At 38.0% G+C, this 17,676-nt stretch overlaps 2 protein-coding genes across 3 annotated transcripts in view; both read left to right on the top strand.

Annotated features, from left to right (window-relative positions):
• The first annotated feature begins 1,885 nt into the window (after nucleotides 1–1,885).
• On the top strand, nucleotides 1,886–7,461 carry LOC127380389 (macrophage mannose receptor 1-like). Its single transcript, XM_051609182.1, has 7 exons — nucleotides 1,886–2,004; nucleotides 3,203–3,489; nucleotides 4,646–4,819; nucleotides 5,530–5,688; nucleotides 6,605–6,718; nucleotides 7,143–7,277; nucleotides 7,432–7,461. The coding sequence occupies exons 1-7, from the start codon at nucleotides 1,886–1,888 to the stop codon at nucleotides 7,434–7,436; spliced, it is 993 nt and encodes a 330-aa protein (XP_051465142.1). The 3' UTR covers nucleotides 7,437–7,461.
• Nucleotides 7,462–8,228: 767 nt separating this feature from the next.
• LOC127380496 (macrophage mannose receptor 1-like) overlaps nucleotides 8,229–17,676 on the top strand; it is a 62,072-nt gene continuing 52,624 nt past the window's right edge. For both annotated transcript variants that reach the window (XM_051609505.1, XM_051609506.1), the window contains exons 1-9: nucleotides 8,229–8,313; nucleotides 9,995–10,152; nucleotides 10,800–10,913; nucleotides 11,234–11,349; nucleotides 11,647–11,795; nucleotides 14,148–14,347; nucleotides 15,446–15,573; nucleotides 16,182–16,269; nucleotides 17,518–17,662. In XM_051609505.1, coding sequence (XP_051465465.1) covers nucleotides 8,292–8,313; nucleotides 9,995–10,152; nucleotides 10,800–10,913; nucleotides 11,234–11,349; nucleotides 11,647–11,795; nucleotides 14,148–14,347; nucleotides 15,446–15,573; nucleotides 16,182–16,269; nucleotides 17,518–17,662 — 1,120 coding nt within the window. In that variant the 5' untranslated portion in view covers nucleotides 8,229–8,291. The remainder of the gene's footprint in view (nucleotides 8,314–9,994; nucleotides 10,153–10,799; nucleotides 10,914–11,233; nucleotides 11,350–11,646; nucleotides 11,796–14,147; nucleotides 14,348–15,445; nucleotides 15,574–16,181; nucleotides 16,270–17,517; nucleotides 17,663–17,676) is intronic.

The raw sequence follows: 17,676 nt of genomic DNA, 5'->3' as shown, positions 1-17,676 counted from the left end.
AGAGTACATGACTATTTCTTGATTTGTAATAAATTTTAGATATGAAAACAATATACAACTTTTTTTTCCCTACTAATAACATTGCATTGCTACTAGCATGATATAGGCTAGATCGTAATTATTAATCCCATCAAAAATATTTATATCATATTTTGTAGAAAATGTAAGCCAATTTTATGACAAAACGATAATTGGCTTTTCATTACTCCCAAAAAACTTACTGGCATTTTATAATTTTAGTTTAGTTAATTTAATACCCCCTACTCTGGATAAAATAAAAAATCACAGATTTTCATGCATTCCCTTGATAATTAGTGAATAATCATTTCATAATTCCATATCATGAGATGTTTTTTCATTCAAAGAAAATAAGGACTTTATAGGTGTTAGTATATTTTGTCATCATCTGAAAAAGAAAATTCAGTTAAATTTGCCTGTAATTTCCTACCATCTGTACCTAGCATTTCCTTGTAATTTCTTATTTCACAATTATATTTCTCCTTTTTATTTTAATCCTGTCATCTTTATTGGGGAACTAACTCTTTCTTGCATTGTTTTTCTGCTGAGCAGCCAAGTAGGAACAAATCCTGTACTTAGAAAGTGCAAACATCTTGGCAACAAACAGGAGATGATACCAATTTTTTTTGCTATCACATTTTTGCTACAGGTGCTGAACAAATATGTTGCTACACTTCAAATAATATTTTCACATGACGGATTTTTTTCCATTTAGCAGTTTTTCTAAAAAAAAAGAAAATATTTTCATGGTAAAAATCTACTGAGATAAAGCCAGACTTCTATGCAGTTATAGAGGCAGTCTCTAAAGGTCTAGAGAAAAGTGATGTTTCTTTTAGGTTTCCACCTATATACATTTGGAAACCAAACTCCTGCATGCTTGCTCTGTTATGTGGATAAGAAGAGATTTGTGACATTTCCTGAAATTGTCGCTGGATCTTGGGCTGACTGATGAGACTGACCTACTTCACAAGAAAAAAGAGGCATTATTTTAAAAACATTTCTGAGGTAGCTTTGGGTGCTGGTGTCCTAGTTGCACTCATGTAGAAATGAAGGTCAGTGGGACAGTGGTTATCTGATTTAGGAGGGAAGAAATTTTTATAATTCATTGCAGAGTGAAATTCACTTAAACCCTGCAAAATTCAGTCCTGCCTCACCTCATACATAACAATGTGAGACTGACATGTTTTCCTGATGGCATTTTTACACCATATAATTAAGGTGTAATATTTAAAAACTGAGGCTGAACTTCTGGCTTTGGCATTTAGCTGTTGATTTAATTCCATGAGCTCTCCAAATGTATCTTCAGGAAAGACAGCAGGAAAATATTGAGATATAAACTTTTTTGTATCACCTGCTTTCCCAACAGTGCGCAGTTTGCCTTCAGTGAAAAGGCATTCTTTTTTGTAGGCAAAATTTGTGCTGTGTGATCTTCTTTTTTTGAAATGTGTCATGTGACAGAGTATTTCCTCATTTAGCAAGCAGAGCTTTCTGTTCAACCACCCAGGCTTTGAAACTGAGGATGACCGGTCACTGTCCTCTCTTCAGCAGGACTTAAATGTTAGCAACTCTGACCATCCAGATTTTGGTGAAGGAAAGAAAGGAAAAAAGGAATTACAATGATATTCCTCAGGTTCTTGCTGGTCCTCTGTCTTGTTCATGGTACTTTGCAGCTGGCGGGTAAGTGCCTCCCACTTCCCTCCTGTAAAGATGTTGGTGAAAGGGATTTCATGTCCTCTGGCATTTCTGGGTGATTTACAGTTCTGTGGCAGTGCCTCCATCTGCATTGTTAGTTTGGGAAATATAGACGGGAACCTCATAGTGGCAGGGAAGAGGCAAGGGAAGGTCTAAGAGAAAAAAAGCAACCGTAATGTTGATGTTGCACTGGACTCCATACAAAGACATCATGTTGGATGAGGAACTGGCTGGATGGTCACACTCAAAGAGTGTGATGTCAAAGAGTGCGCGATGTCCAGATGGAGACCTCTGGTGAGTGGTCTTCCACAAGGGTTGATACTTGGGCCGGTGTTATTTAACATCTTTGTCAGTGACCTGGACAGTGCACCCTCAATAAGTTTGCTGATGACACCAAAGTGTGAGGTGAAGTCAACAAGCTGGGGAGAAGGGAACTTGACAGGCTGGAGAAGTGGGCCCAAGCCAAGCTCATGAAGTTCCACAAGGCTAAATGCAAGGTCCCACACCTGGGTTGGGGCAATCCCAAGCACAAATACTGGCTGGGTGGAGAATGGATTGAAAACAGACCGGAGGAAAAGGACTTACTGGTGATGGTGGACGAGAAGCTCAACACGAGTCAGCAGTGAGCACTTGCAGCCCAAAAAATCAACTGTGTTCTGGGTTGCATCAAATGAATTGTAGCTAGTAGGTCAAGGGAGGTGATTCTCCCCCTTTACTGGTCTCTTGTGAGACCTCACCTGGAGTACTGTGTCCAGTCCTGGAGCCCCCAACATAAGAAGGACATGGAGCTCATGCAGAAAGTCCAGAGGAGGGCCACAAAGATAATCTGAGGGCTGGAGCATCTGTCCTATGAGGACAGGCTGAGAGAGTTGGGGCTGTTCAGCCTGGAGCAGAGAAGGCTCAGGGTGGACCATATAGAGGCCCTCCAGTGCATGACAGGGCCTACAGGAAAGCTGAGGAGGAACTTTTTACAAGGACTTGTAGTGAGAGGACAAGAGGTAGTGGATCAAAACTGAAAGAGGGGAGATTTAGGTTAGACATCAGGAGGAAATGCTTCACTATGAGGTTGGTGAGACAGTGGAGCAGGTTCCCCAGGGAAGCTGAGAAAGTTCCATCCCTGGATGTGTCCAAGGCCAGGTTGGATGGCACACTGAGCAACCTGAGCTAGTGGGAGGTATCCCTGCCCATCAGGGGAGGTTGGCGCTAGATTATCTGTAGGGTCCCTTCCAACTCAAACCCTTCTATGATAATGATTCTATGTTTTTATCTGATAGGAAAGCAGTGACTCCCTGTTCATGCAAATGGGAAGAGGGATCTTATACCCATTATACATACATTCTGCATTAATCCTTTATTTTGCATTGTTTTGTTTTACAGATATTGAAACATTTTTATTATATAATAAAGTCAGCAAGCTTTGTCTTCAGGCATCTGCTGTGCAGTCAGTCAGAACTGCCACTTGTCATCCAGACAATGAATCACAAAAATTCAGGTGGATCACTGATCATCAGCTTATGAGTGTGAAACTGAACCTATGCCTGGGGGTGCCATCAAAGGAGGATCAGGCTGTGATCACCCTGTACCCATGTAATCGAACGAGTGAGCTCCAGTGGTGGGAATGCAGAAATGAAAGCCTCCTTGCAATCCAAGGAGAAGATTTGTTTTTCAGTCCTGGCAAAGAAGAACATGATCAAGTTTTTTTAAAGAAGGGCCTGAGTGCAAAGAATAAGTGGAATATCTATGGGGCCATGGATGTTTTATGTTCCCAGGGATGCGAAGGTATAAAAAAGTTGATTCTTTTACCTTTTGTATTAATTTCTTTGTCAGTATTAGGTTGTATTGGGTCTTTGTCTCTGAGTATTCTGATTCCTTCAGTGACCATAAGAGAAAACCAGGGTACTGAGGGAATTGTCCTTGAATTTAGTGTCATATTTATGGTCAACTACATACTGCATACCTACTTTATATATATGTATATATTATACACAGTATTTTAGTGTATGTATCAAATGATTTTAGTATGACAAGTATGATAAGTATTACATATGCTCTCTATATATTCTCCAAATATGTACAAGCATGTACATTTATACATACACACATATTTACTCTTATACTATATATAATTATTCTCTGAAGACACTATGGCTCCCGATACTTTGTCACTACACAATTAACAGTGATTATAAACACTGAAACAGCAAGTTTCTTATACAGCAATATGGAAATAAAATTACATCCTCAAGTAAGAAGCACAATGTGCATGAGCTGAGAAAGGGATGGAAGTACCAGTATAGGCAGAGAAAGTGTGGCTTTTGTGACTCAGCAGATGAAGATGCTCATGGCATAAGTATAATTATCAGTGCAATTGTCCATTGCTCAAGTCTGATTGTTCTGAATGGCTTTCCCACATTCAGAATGAACATTCTAAAACCAGCTCACAACGTATATAAAGTATTCACCCCTGAGCCTGAGCTGCTCCACTGTATTTGAGATGCTTGAATGGTCACTGGAGTAAAAACAGAGACAGATTGTCTAACCTGATGTTTACTTTTGCCAGGAGGTGGGACTTCTAAATATTACTTCCTCCTCTTTCATATTTTATGGAAATCTTAACGTTGTTTAAAATACAAGTATATTTGGATAGAGCTCTGAAACCTTATTAAGCTTATAAAAGCATCTTGGTCAGAACAGAAGTCTAGTTGTAGCCCTCTTCTATGAAAAATTACTTTACATCAGAATAGTACAGATCTAAAACATATGTCAGTAGCTTAACTATGAAAAGATGCTGAAATGAATTTTGCTGTGGTTGTTGGAAAGGTAACATGGAAAGCACTCTGAGATGCAATTCTGCCATCAGCATAGGTGTCACATTTGTCACAGTTTACATTCGTTTATTATTTTCCATACTGTCTTTATCATTTTGTCTCCTCAGAGATCTTCACACTGCTAGGAAATGCTTTTGGGGCCCCCTGTGTGTTTCCTTTTATGTACAATAAACAATGGTACAGTGGGTGCACGGAGGCGGGCCGGGCTGATGGCTGGCCCTGGTGTGCCACCACTGCAAACTACGACACAGACCAGCGATATGGATTTTGCCCATCAAAAGGCAAGTTACCTGTTCCCATGCCTTTCCCTTCAGTGTGGTATTGCCAAACCAACACTAGCAGAATCTGGGTATCTTTATAATAACCCATAGTTTACAAGAGTGTACTTTACTATATGATGTATTGCCACATTCTGCAGCTCTCTACGCAAGGAAATGCCACATTCATAGAATCTTGGGATGTTTTGGGTTGGAAGGGACCTTAAAGATCATCCAGACCCAACCACTCTGTAGGAGCAGGGACACCTCCCACTAGATCAGGTTGCTCAGAGCTCCATCCAACCTGGCCTTGAACACTTCCAGGGATGGGGCTTCTACAACTTCCCTGGGAAACCTGTTCCAGTGTCTCACCACCCTCATAGTGAAGGATTTCCTCCTAAGGTCTAACCGAAATCTCCCCTCTTCCTGTTCAAAGCTATTTATAGATTCCATCTATGCTGCAGCACTCCATGCAATACATTTTTCTATGCAATCCCTTCATTTTTAGCGATTCCTGAATTATGAGGGAACAGGAACAGGAGGCAATATCTATCAGCTCTACCTGTTACAGGCCTTAACTATATCCTCTCCCATCCCACTTGTAACATTTTTAGTGCTCTTGAAAGAAAAGCACCTCTCACATTTAATGAGAATACCATGCAAAACAAGAAACTGCAACTCATTTTTCTGTGTTTAAGTTACTATAACTCCCAAAATAATTATTTTCTCCACAGATAAAGACACCACCTGGGTCACAGATCTGTTAACAAATGTCCATTACCAAATAAACTCTGAATCCGCTCTCACATGGCACCAAGCCAGGAAGAGCTGTCAGCAGCAAAATGCAGAATTACTGAGTATCACAGATATTCACGAACAAACATACCTTAAAGGTAAGGAGGTTAAACAAACCATGACTTACATTTGGTATCTGTTCAGTCCATCTTCACAGCTAAGGATTATTGGGTATGATTTTGGTTGATGTCTATGGAGAGAAATATGCCTGAGTAAGTAAAGAAAATCTTCCAGGATTTGCAAATCCATATCAGAATCACTGCCAAGTTTAAACAGGATTCAAAGTATCCATCCTGCAAGTGTAACAGCTTGACTTTCTTTTAAAAAATCTTATCTTGTATGAAACATTGATTTATTAGTATTATTTTTTAAAGAGGAAAATAAGTCAGAATAATAAATTAGAGTTGCATTTTTTGGTCTAAAGGAACCTTTAAACCAAAATGAAAATAAGAGAGAAAAGATATCATTCCGAAAAAAAGAAAGAAAAAAAAAAAGACATGTGTTTTGTGTCAAATACAATATGACATCTGATTTTTCATTCATTTGACAAACTGAAAAATATCAGTTATTGACAGATCCCAAATCAGGTCTCTACCTACCCATGTATTTCTGGAGGAATGGTAGGGAAAACAAACCACTCTGTTTTTCTTAATTATGAATTTAACTTCTAAGAGCTTTATTACTGTTGTTTATACGTACACTGTACCAATATTTTTACTTAAATCTAAAATTGTACAGAATTTAGCCTATTCTACAGAAACAGTTTCATTTTGTAATCTCTTCTGTTCTTATTTTGTCTTAGGTGGTAGTATAAGAGAGGATTTTGGTTTTGTTTGTTTGGTTGTTTTTTACAGTGATCAAAGTTTCAGCATGTTTTAATATTTTGGGTATCTCAGTATCTAAAGATATTTTTACTTAGATATATAAGAATGTTAAGTCCTCATAGAGACATTATTAGTGACTACTGCTAAAAAAATGTATTTATAAAATAATTTATCTTTTTTGGTTACTTAGAGTTAACAAAAGACACAGATTCTGCACTGTGGGTTGGACTCAACAGACTGGACTTGAGGAGTGGATGGGAATGGATTGGAGGCACCCCTTTCCAGTACTTAAACTGGGCTCCAGGTAGCTGTGACTTTCTTCGATTCTGTATTTCTAAAGAAAAAATATACATATGTCAAACACCAGATAAGTATTTTAGCTTTTCTTGCTTGAGCTTTAGAAAAAGCTTTTTTTTTTTTTTTTTTATAGCAATATAAGCCAGAACCTTCTATGTATTGCAAAAATAAATAATCCTCTGAAAGCAATACTCTTTCCCCAAAATATACAGTCTTCCATTTCTTGTAGCAACAAAACTATGAGGGAGCTATATGTTCATATCCACTTGAATGATACTGCATTTCAGTTCTTGCCGAGGCTGGGAAGGATGTGATATTTGGGGCTCTTACTTCAGCCAGGAGTGATTTCTCCTGTGCAATTAGAGGACAGAGCTCTATTTGCCTTTCTGGAAAGTTCACTAGTTTTTTTTTTTTCTGTACCTTTCCCAAAGGAAGCCCCTCCCCAGAATCTGGAAAACTCTGTGTGGTTTTGAATCCTGAAACAAAAGCTAAATGGCAAAACTGGGAATGTGACCAGAAACTCGGTTACATCTGTAAGAGAAGAAACTTTGCCTCAGCTCCCTCAGGTATGTTGATGTGTGTTGATAATTAAAAGTAGAAGCTGTTATCTGAACTGCTTGGTGTTGACATTGACAAAGATGACTAGGAGAACTGAATTAGAAATAGAAACTATTTCTTGTTTATCTGCTTTGCCTTTTACAACCACTGTACCCTTCCCAGGCTGATCTCCAGTCCCACCACACACAGGAGGTAAAAGCAAAGGTAAATGCAAAGAATTTCCAACTTGTCCCATCTGTCTGTGTTTTGGTAGTCAGGTCTCTCCTTTGAAACCTCACACTACTAAGCAGGCAAAGGGAGAATAAACAAAAAATTATTTTTCAGAAGAGGCTCTTTAGTAAAAATAAGGAAAAGAAGAAAGACTGACACATTGCAAAGATAAAAGATATTTCAATTGTATAAAGATTTCCCTGCTGGTGTTTCCCTATGTATAAACCTAGTTGTAAATCTGGCTAGGTGACTTTTACTCTATCTATATACTTACTTTTTAAAAAAGTTTTAAGTATTCTATGTTAGGTGTAGATAATTTCTGACTTATCTGACAAATAAGAACCAAGTAATACAGAAGCTGTTAAAATTAATACACAAGTGTATTTGTTACAGATATTTGGCTATGTAAGAATCTTACAATTTGTCTTTAATAGTATTTGTATTAAAAATCTTCCCTTTTCCAAGCTAAAAAATGTCAGATTTAGAATCATATTTATGTTTACTGTTGTATGTCTATAATTTCCTTTTAATGAGAATTTGAAAAGAAAATTCTTCATTTAGCACTTCTACAGCAAGAAATGAAAATATTGTCAGTGTGATGTCCCTTGCATGGCTTTTCAACTTCTCTAAAACACTGATACATATTCCTAGGTGACATTGGGCGTGTTACTTGCCTGGATGGATGGATACCATATATAAAACACTGTTACAAGATCTTCAGGGAGACCAAAGGATGGGAAGATGCTTTGACCTCTTGTCAGAAGGAAGGGAGTCACTTGGCCAGCATCCATAGCCTTGAGGAGCACAGCTTCATGGTGTCTCGGCTTGGGTACAGTGAGTGTTTCCAGGCGGGGAAGTTTTACCTTTGCCTGCATGCAAGAAGTACCAGCTAGCAGAATTGAGATGTAACAATTTTATTACCATGAAAAACTGTAGCCAAAGTCAGGCAAGGAGCCAGAGGTTGAGAGGGGCTGGCTGGTGCAGTGCTTTCCTCCCTCCTTCAAAATGGGTGCTGCCTTGTGTGCTGCAACTTGCAGACTTACGCAACTGTCCTCACTTGTGTTTTGTTTTGCATGGGGGTAGGAGGACATTAGTCATCCCAGTGAGAAGCTTTCTTAGTGAAAGTATTATGAAATCTAACTTCCACTTTGAAAAAATGCAATTTATTTGAAAACCATCGTATTTGTACTGCTTTCTGTGTGTTTGGGGAACTTACGGGGGGGTCTAAGTAATTCTCTGTGTATTGTGGTCAAGCAGCACCCAAATCAGCAAATTCACAAGTCTCTGCAGAAGTGATGGAAGAAACCTACTAAAGAAAAGCTTAGTTTACACTGCCAGATGGAAAAAAATCAGCAAAGCTAGCCAAAGTGGTGTCCCAGCAGCAAGCTGTAGAATTGGCTGGGTTGCCTAAAGAACTGTACCAGGTTACTGTATCTAACATGTCACTGTGGTCACTCAATGGCCTTTTTAATACCCCTGGCAGAAATGTGAGGAGTCTGTAGATGAGTTGCTACATTTTGCCTCTGTTTAGTATCTGGGTTTTTGCATTATTATTATTATTATTATTATTATTATTATTATTATTATTATTATTATTATGTTTAAAAGTAATGAGAGCCTTGATTAATTATTGAAAAAGTGAAAGATATTGAAACCACAAAAATTTCTTTCTTCAGAAAGTATTATTTGTCTGCTTAGTGTCCAATGATACAAGGAGATTTTTTTTTGTTTTCTTATACTTTTTATTTCTCATTTCATATCCCAGTTCAGCGACTACTGAAGAAACTATAAATATCTTTCTGTATCTTTCTTTCTTTCACGTTTTTCTGAATGCTGCCTAAAATCAGTTTTCATGTTCGTTGCTTTATTTCCGTGAAGAATGCCTGAAACCATCGGATCATACACTGGTTTAGGTCAGAAGGAACCCTGGAGGTCATTTGGTCCAGCCTTGGCTTGGAGCAGGGCCAGCCTCAGCATTAGATCCCATTGCTGACAACCTTCCCCTGCTGAGTTTTGAATGCTGTCAAAACTCTTATTACCTAAACAATTGATTTAGGACTAGGGGGGTGGGCTTAGGGGGCTCTTCTGCTTTTTCAGTTTTCCTGAAAGAAGCTTAAAACTTCCATGCTTCAAGTTACATAGAATCAGTATTTAAAAATCTGACCAATACAACAGAACCTAAAAAGTGACTACTCACACAATTTTATGGTATCCCCATAGTGCAGTTGTATTAGGCTGGTAATTTACTGTTCTTCCGCTATTATGATGAAGAGAAGCAAAATTTTTTGATCCAGTGCAGGGATTTCATTACAGCCTTATTTTCCAAAGCATACTGTCTTTATTCTAATAAATATATGTTAAAATATTCATTTATAAAATGATTATGCAAAGCACTAGATAATTTTATGTTTCATGAATTTATGAAAGGGTTTATACATTCTAGAGTTTGAGGGTGCTCTGAAAAGGATGCAGGGACATAAAAGATCTTTTCTATTTCTGCACTTCCATGTTTTAGAGCCAACAGACAAGCTATGGATTGGGCTAAATGATCGTAAGGTTCAAATGTATTTTGAATGGAGTGATGGTACCCCAGTGACATACACGAAATGGCATCTGGGAGAGCCATCCACCACAAACAACAGGCCAGAGGATTGTGTACTGATCAAGGGCCAGGTAACATTATTCAACACATATTTTACTTTAGATTTGGAACTTACTTCTTAATAAAAGAATAATGTGCCCCACTACTTCAGCAACTAGCTATGGCTAGAAAAAGGATGTGGTAACAAGGGCTGAGAATAAATATGAACTTTTGTTGAAAAAAAAAAAAAAGAAAATGAATGTATGACTGTATCACTGATGAAATTTTCTCTTTAAGTTCATCTAAAAATCAACTATGAAATTATTAGGCCTATAAAATAGGTCTCTGAATGTAGTTTGAGTACATTACCTTGTTCATTTTCCCCTGGTGACATCTGGTGATTCCTGATGCCTCCTTTGTGCGAGCTCCTTTATCACCCCTGCATGGCACAGATGCCTGTACAGGGCCCTGCAGAACAAGTTAGGGACCATCTCCTTCATCTCTTCTTATCACTACCAGCCATAGCTGTGCTCCTATAGCCCAGTCTACTCTTTACTGAATGTGAGCAAATTTGTTTTTCTTATCAGCTAGGAGACTTGGATAAGAAAAAAAAAAATTATGTTTCAAAATGACAGGAGAAAGAAAATGAACAGTTTTAGTTATAAAGAAAGAAATTATTAATTTCCTTTACATTACTCATCCTAATATCATTGTGATTTAATTCCTTTTCCTGCCACAGGGTGGCTATTGGGCAGACTATGCCTGTGAGAAGGAAGCTGGCTACATTTGTAAGAGAAAACCTGTATCACAAGTAGCTGGTGAAACGGAAATTACTGATGCAGGTTGCAATGAAGTAAGCATATAAGAATGGAACATCAGTTTCTCAGGTCAAATAAATACCTAATCTGAAAGTAATACAAAATTATTTTAATTATATATTTTATTTATAGACTTTTTTTTTGTTTATTATCAATTTTCTCTCAGCTACTTTAAACTTCAGAAAACCATTTACAGAAACCACCTAGAAAAAATCTGTAACTTCACTGCTAATGTTTCTAATTAATAACATTCATTATTATTGTGCTTAATTGATTTTAAAATGGTAACTCTCACTTAATGCTCTATATCACAACTATTTAAAAGTTATACGGAATTTTAAAAATTATGTTACAGGGCTGGAGAAGATATGGGACATACTGCTACTTTATTGGACATGTTCCAGCAACATTTTCAGAAGCAAACATCACTTGTGAAGGAGAAAAAGGTTACTTAGCCACAGTTGAAAGTAGGTATGACAATGAGTTTTACATTGATAAAAGTTATATGTTCTGAAATATTCCTGGAACTACAATTCTAATAGGATGTCAAAGAGCAAATTATCTAAGTTACAGATGAGGTCTCTTAGTTGCACAGCAGAAAAGTCTTTCTTTTGCTTGTTGATACACAGAGACTATGAATCCTGTCATAAGGGCCTTGCCCCCAGTCTGAAGCAAGGAAAAAGAGAAAAGGAGTTATCATCAGATTAGAAAAGTAGGATTTGATAAATGACTTTGTTTTCACTCTTGTCTTTATGATCCCTTTCACAGGTATGAACAAGCCTATCTGACTAGCCTTGTTGGACTGAGGCCTGAGAAATATTTCTGGCTTGGTCTCTCTGATGTGGAGGACCAAGGCACTTTCAGGTGGGCCAATGGTGAAGTAGTTTCCTTCACTCATTGGGATGCAGCAATGCCTGGTAGGTGCCTTAACAGTGGATAATGGGTGCTCTCTGAGGTTGTGGTCCCTATTTGGGTTTGCATTGGCAACGCCCTCTGAATTTTATGCTTTAAGCTTTCAGTGTATTTTACAAGAACTTACAGTTCTAAAACTCTGTGGGAAACTGCAAGCTCCATCTTTTATTTTGAAAGGGAACAATTTGACCTGCAGTTTTATATCAAGACATCTGATACTTTTACCCATAAGATTAATCTTTTGGCTCATCTTCACAAAAAGATAAACAAGAGTTACAGGCAGCTCCTAAGATTATTCCACGCTCATCCCTCTACTGGTAAAGCTAGCCTGGGAGAGAGTCTGAAACAGAGAAAGTGTAATATGGATTTTAAGTTAGAATTACAAAATCATAATATAAAAAATGGTCATACCTTTACTTCTTTTATTTGTGATGCTAAGAAACGTGCATTCACAGGACCATATGTGCAGAAGCACAGAAAAGATTTCAAAATGCCATGAAAGAATTGAGTCTCACCAAGACATCCTACATCCCTGCTAGTGGCCATTTGTTTGAAAACTTTTTCAGAAACCTTCAGGGAGGTTCTAAACTGAAAAATAAAATAAAAATATTAAGGGAAAAAATCAAAATACATTAAATAATAAAAGTTCTGTAAAAGCCATGAGAAGAAAACTTGCCAGGGAGTCTATGGTGCCAGCTGATGATCAGAGTATAAAAGGACAACTTATAGACCAGTCAGGAACAGAGAAGAAAAATTAGTCTCCTTGCATCTGTCTTCACTGAGGGAGAAACTGAGCTTTCTGTGCTGGGAAGTTTCTTTGTGAGGTTATGATCAGAAGGTCTATTCAAGCTGAAATACCAGGAGAATAGTTTATCAAATGAACACATGAGATAAAGAAGAGCAGCCAAGTATCCAAGAGCTGTAAAGGATACCTTAAGTGAAGTGCTCACTCTAATGTGTAACTACCTCATAAACTGCCTTGAGAGCTAAGGGGTGAAAAAAAAGCAAACTTGTTGCCAACATCTAAAACAGTTTCAGGGACATGAGGGGAAACGTAGACCAATGAGTTATTGGCAAATCAGTTGAATCTCTAATAAAGAATAAGATAAAGGGGATATATTGGGGAATATATTTAAAATTCCTTGTGTAAAGGGAGGTTATGCTCATTGATCTCCTGGAGCTCCCCAGAAGAGACAAAAGCATACAAATAATGGAAACCTAGTTAATGTGGTCTACCTCAGTCACCAGAAGCCTTTTAGCTAGTCTGACCTGACACAGGAAAGATCTAACATGAATAAAAAGTTTAATCAAAAGGCAAGGAATAGAAAGGCTTTTATTATAGGGGCTATTTTTTATGGAGGAAGAGTGTTCACTGGCAGAGGCCCATGATGATCTGTGTCAAAGCCCATGCTGCTCAACACCTTTACAGATAATCTCGAGAAGGTGGAATAGTGAGGTGACAAAATTTCCTGATGATATTAAATTTTTTCTGATAGTGAAGATATGCCTGTGAGAATACGCAGGATGATCTCAGGAGAACAAGTGACTGAGTATGATCAGTAAAATTGCAAGTGAACTTTGATACAGGTAAATTGACGCTCATAGGAAAAAAACCTCTCTTGAATTGACATAAAATATGGGCTTATAGTTGACATTTCAGGAGCCAGTTCTTGGCACCATGGTAGACAGTTCCATAAATATATCAGGTCTGTGCCCAACAGGAATAAAAAGGCAAAGATGTTAAGAATATACAGGAAATTAGGAAAGAACACAAACAAGCCATTGTATAGGCCCATTGTGTGCATTTGACTGCATCTTCTGTGTTGTATGCATCTCCGAAAGAATGTACTACAATTACAGCAAACATCATGACATAAAATTCATCATGTCTCTGTAGAGGTTTGCATGCCTTCCCTATATATGTACCAGGAGTTTAGTTTCCATGTAAGGTTGGACCAGATGATCCTTGAGGTCCCTTCAAACTTGGCATCCTATGATTCTGTGGTATGAAAAACTTTAATGACTGAGGTTATGTGACCTGAGATATCTAAATAGAAACAAGTTCCTTACTTGAAATAGCAGATTTTCACTGCAAAAACTCAAATTTGCTTTCTACCTACAGAATTCTTGATACAGGACATTCAGAATTTAAAAAAAAACAGCTAAGCAATAGGATTCTGAATTTATCATGAATTCCTCAAATGGAAAATTATGCCCTTCAGCTGTGTAAAAAACACTTAAAATATAACTTCTTTTCTACAGCCAGAACTGAATGGGCACTGATTGAAGATTTTAGGTAAAAACTAAACCATTTAGACTGTGTACAATACCCAATGTATTTTTTATTTCTCATGAAGGAAGTAAGCCAGGATGTGTAGCCATGAAAACTGGGAGTGCTGCTGGATTGTGGAATGTTCTTGACTGTGAGACAAAGCAAAGGTATATCTGCAAGCAGTGGGCAAAGGGAGCTACAGCTTCACCTCTGCCAACTACCGCTCCAGTCCCCACATGCCCTGAAGGCTGGATATCAAACAACCATGGTAATTCCTGTTTTAAAGTAAGTGCCTAAATAGTTAAAAGGTTAAGGGCTTTGAATTGTCCTGTTTGGGTTACTTTATCCCCAAATCACAATTTTTAGCTTAGTTTGAACTTTTGGTTATTCTCTGTTGAACTACCAAAAAGTTAGACATCATATTGCGCATGTGAAGTAAGAGTTATAAACTACCATGAGGTCACTCTTTTGCCTGTGTCTTCAGACTCCTCCCAGGCCACCTTGCCTCTCCACCATAATCACTCTCCTTTCCCTTCATCTGGAAGGTGGACTGAGCCCTCCTTTAGGTAAAACAAGTTAAAGGAAATGGTATTCCCTTCTGGAAATCCCTTCCCTCTGTTTGCTATTACTACACTAATTAGCTAGACAGCTCTAGCACAAAATAACACCATGCACCAGTACAGATTAGGAGCTGACCTGCTAGAAAGCATGTCCATAGAGAAGGACCTTGAAGTCCAGGAGGAGAGCAAGTTATCCATGGGACAGCAATGTGCCCTTGTGGCCAAGAAGACCAATGGTATCCTGGGGTGCATTAAGAAAAGTGTGTCTAGCTGGGAAGGTTGAGAGACCTAGGGCTGTTTACTCTGGAGAAGAGAAGACTGAGAGGGGATCTTATTAGTGTATACAAATGTCTGAATGGTGGGTGTCAAGAAGAAGGGGCCAGTATCTTTTCAGTGGTGCCCTGTGATAGGACAAGGGGCAATGGCTGCAAACTGGAGCACAAGAAGTTCCCCCTCAACATGGAGAAAAAGTTCTTTACTGTGAGGGTGATGCGGTGTTGGGACAGGCTGCCCAGAGAGGTTGTGGAGTTTCCTTCTCTGGAGACATTCAAGACCCATTTGGATGTATTTCTGTGTGACCTGGCCTAGGTGGTCCTGTTCTGGCAGGGGGGTTGGACTCGACAATTTCCAGACATCCCTTCTAGCCCCTACCATTCTATGATTTTATGATTCTATCAAAATTTTTACCAACAGAGTAAATAATGCTGTTTCCCTTATGGACTTTTACTTGGCTTGTATGAAACCTCATTTATGGGTGAGAAAGACTGCTTTTCTTTATTTTCTTATAACATATATAATGTGTTTTAGAGTAATCTCTCCACAGTGTTTCTGCAGAACAAATGCTAAAAAGAAATCGTGGCTTGAAGCTCGAGATTTTTGTAGACAAATAGGAGGGGACCTAGTCACCATTAACAGTAAAGAGGAGATACCGTTACTAAGAAAAGCAATGTAGTGAGTATCTGCTTGCCATACCAAATGGAAGGAATATTTCATATTAACTATTATTAATGCTCTTTGATGATTTCTGAAACATATGGATTCCTCAAAATCTAAACAACCTGAAATACTTGGGAAATTTTTCTACTCACAATTTTTCTAACTGTTTCTTAAGAAAAAAAGAATTGTTTGTATACAGGAAATTAAAAAAAACAAACAATGCAACAAACAGTATAATAATTAATTATTTAGAAATACATGAAATTGTGGGGGGAGCGTTGTTAGTAGGGTAGAGAACATGACCAACATATGTACTCACCTTGAAGTAGTAAATGCTGAGACCACTTTATGAATCTGTGAATGCCTTTCCTAAGAAAACAGAACATAGAGAAAATACAGAATCAATACTACTAATAGGTCTGATACATAAACCACTGAGCCATAGGAATATTAGACATTTTTGTGAAGAACATACACATCTGTATGCCCTTCACCAAAGGTAAGAGGTTAATTATTACAACTTTATTGCATTTTATAATGTTTTGTACAGAGTTTAATGATGTTTTTCTGAATGTTTTTTGTGTTGATATTTACACACTTTTCTGCCTTGTAATTTCTGTTAGTGAAAGTCGCTGTAGCTTTAACGAAGTTTGGCTTGGTATATTTTCCTTGAATCCAGATGAAGGATTTGCCTGGAGTGATGGCTCTCCAGTGAGTATTTTTTCATTATATTTGGTTGCTTAAGATGTTTGGGGGATTTTACATGAGCTTTTTGTGGTTTTGCTGTTATTCTGCTCAAAGAGAACAAAAATCCTGCAAACATTTACATGACTATTAACCTTTATTACCATGAGTAGAATCAGAGCAACACATTTGAATACATGGAAATTGTCTCTCTCTTATAATGATCTGTAGCTTCCTGAATAGGGTTCCAACATGTCCTCTTTTCCAAGAATATAATACTAACACATAATGTCAGAATATAAAAACTGGTCCTACCTGACCTTGTATTATGTCCCTGGCAGCAGCCGGAGGCATCTGAAGAGCCAATGGGACAGCAAGCATATTTCACAGTGTACTCCTGCATTCCCCAAGAAGTGATGGCAAGGGATGGCTCAGGGCCTTTCAGAACCAGAGCTCAGAGCTCAGAGCTTTAATCTTTATCTATTTCCGTGCATTTATCCAGTCATCTCTCAAGCCCATGTAAATATCCACAGATATGTGCAACATTCCTGTGAGATTCCACTGCTTATTGCTCTTCCTTTACTCCTACTCTCTATTTCCTACTTTTTAACCCAAGCAAGGAGCTTTCTATTTTCTTGAAGCACATTAGTTTTCTTATAAGTTTTGGGAAGAGATCTTGGCAAGAACTTTTTGAAAATCCCAAGTAGGTTATATCTAATGGTTCTTCATTCCCATTTGGATGTTAATTTCTTCAGAGATAACTCCACTAGGTTTGTGGGATGTGACTTTCCTCCCCAAAACCACACTTTCATCCACATTAACCTCAGAGGTGGAAGATGTGAAAGCTGGACTAATGCCAGATATGGTCGTTGGCACTGGATGTCTGTTGGATAATATAATTTTGAACCATGTCACAGCTGAAGCCAAAGCTACCCCGTCTTCACTTGATTGGTATTATGGGAATGGGAGTGGAGTTCATAGCTAGGTGAAGTTCATTAGAAACAGTACATTTATCTGTTTCTATTCTGCCTGCGTCTAGGGTTTGAGGCGCAAAGAAGAGGAAAAGCCCTCCATGGCAAGACAGCCTGATCTCCTGGTCTCTGAAATCCTGGCCTCACTGTTAAAATTCTCATGCCTATTGCTTTCACTATATTTGCACCTCTTTTTAACATGAGACAGAAGCATTAAGACAAATCAAGTTTGTTCCTGTTTGCCAATAGAGACTAAAACTGCAGAAAGTGATAGAAAGAGTAACAAAAATTATTACTTCTATAGGTTAGGTACACAAACTGGGATGACAGTCCAAGACATTCAGGAGGATACAAGTTCTGTGGCCTACTCAATGGAGGGAGATTTTCTAAGGGATGGTTCCTTTCAGTCTGTGAAGTACAGCTTGACTGGATTTGTCAAATAAAAAAAGGTAGATTTATTCTT

Source organism: Apus apus, chromosome 2, assembly GCF_020740795.1.
Source record: "Apus apus isolate bApuApu2 chromosome 2, bApuApu2.pri.cur, whole genome shotgun sequence".
Lineage (NCBI taxonomy): Eukaryota > Metazoa > Chordata > Aves > Apodiformes > Apodidae > Apus > Apus apus.
This window is presented reverse-complemented; position numbering and strand designations above follow the sequence as displayed.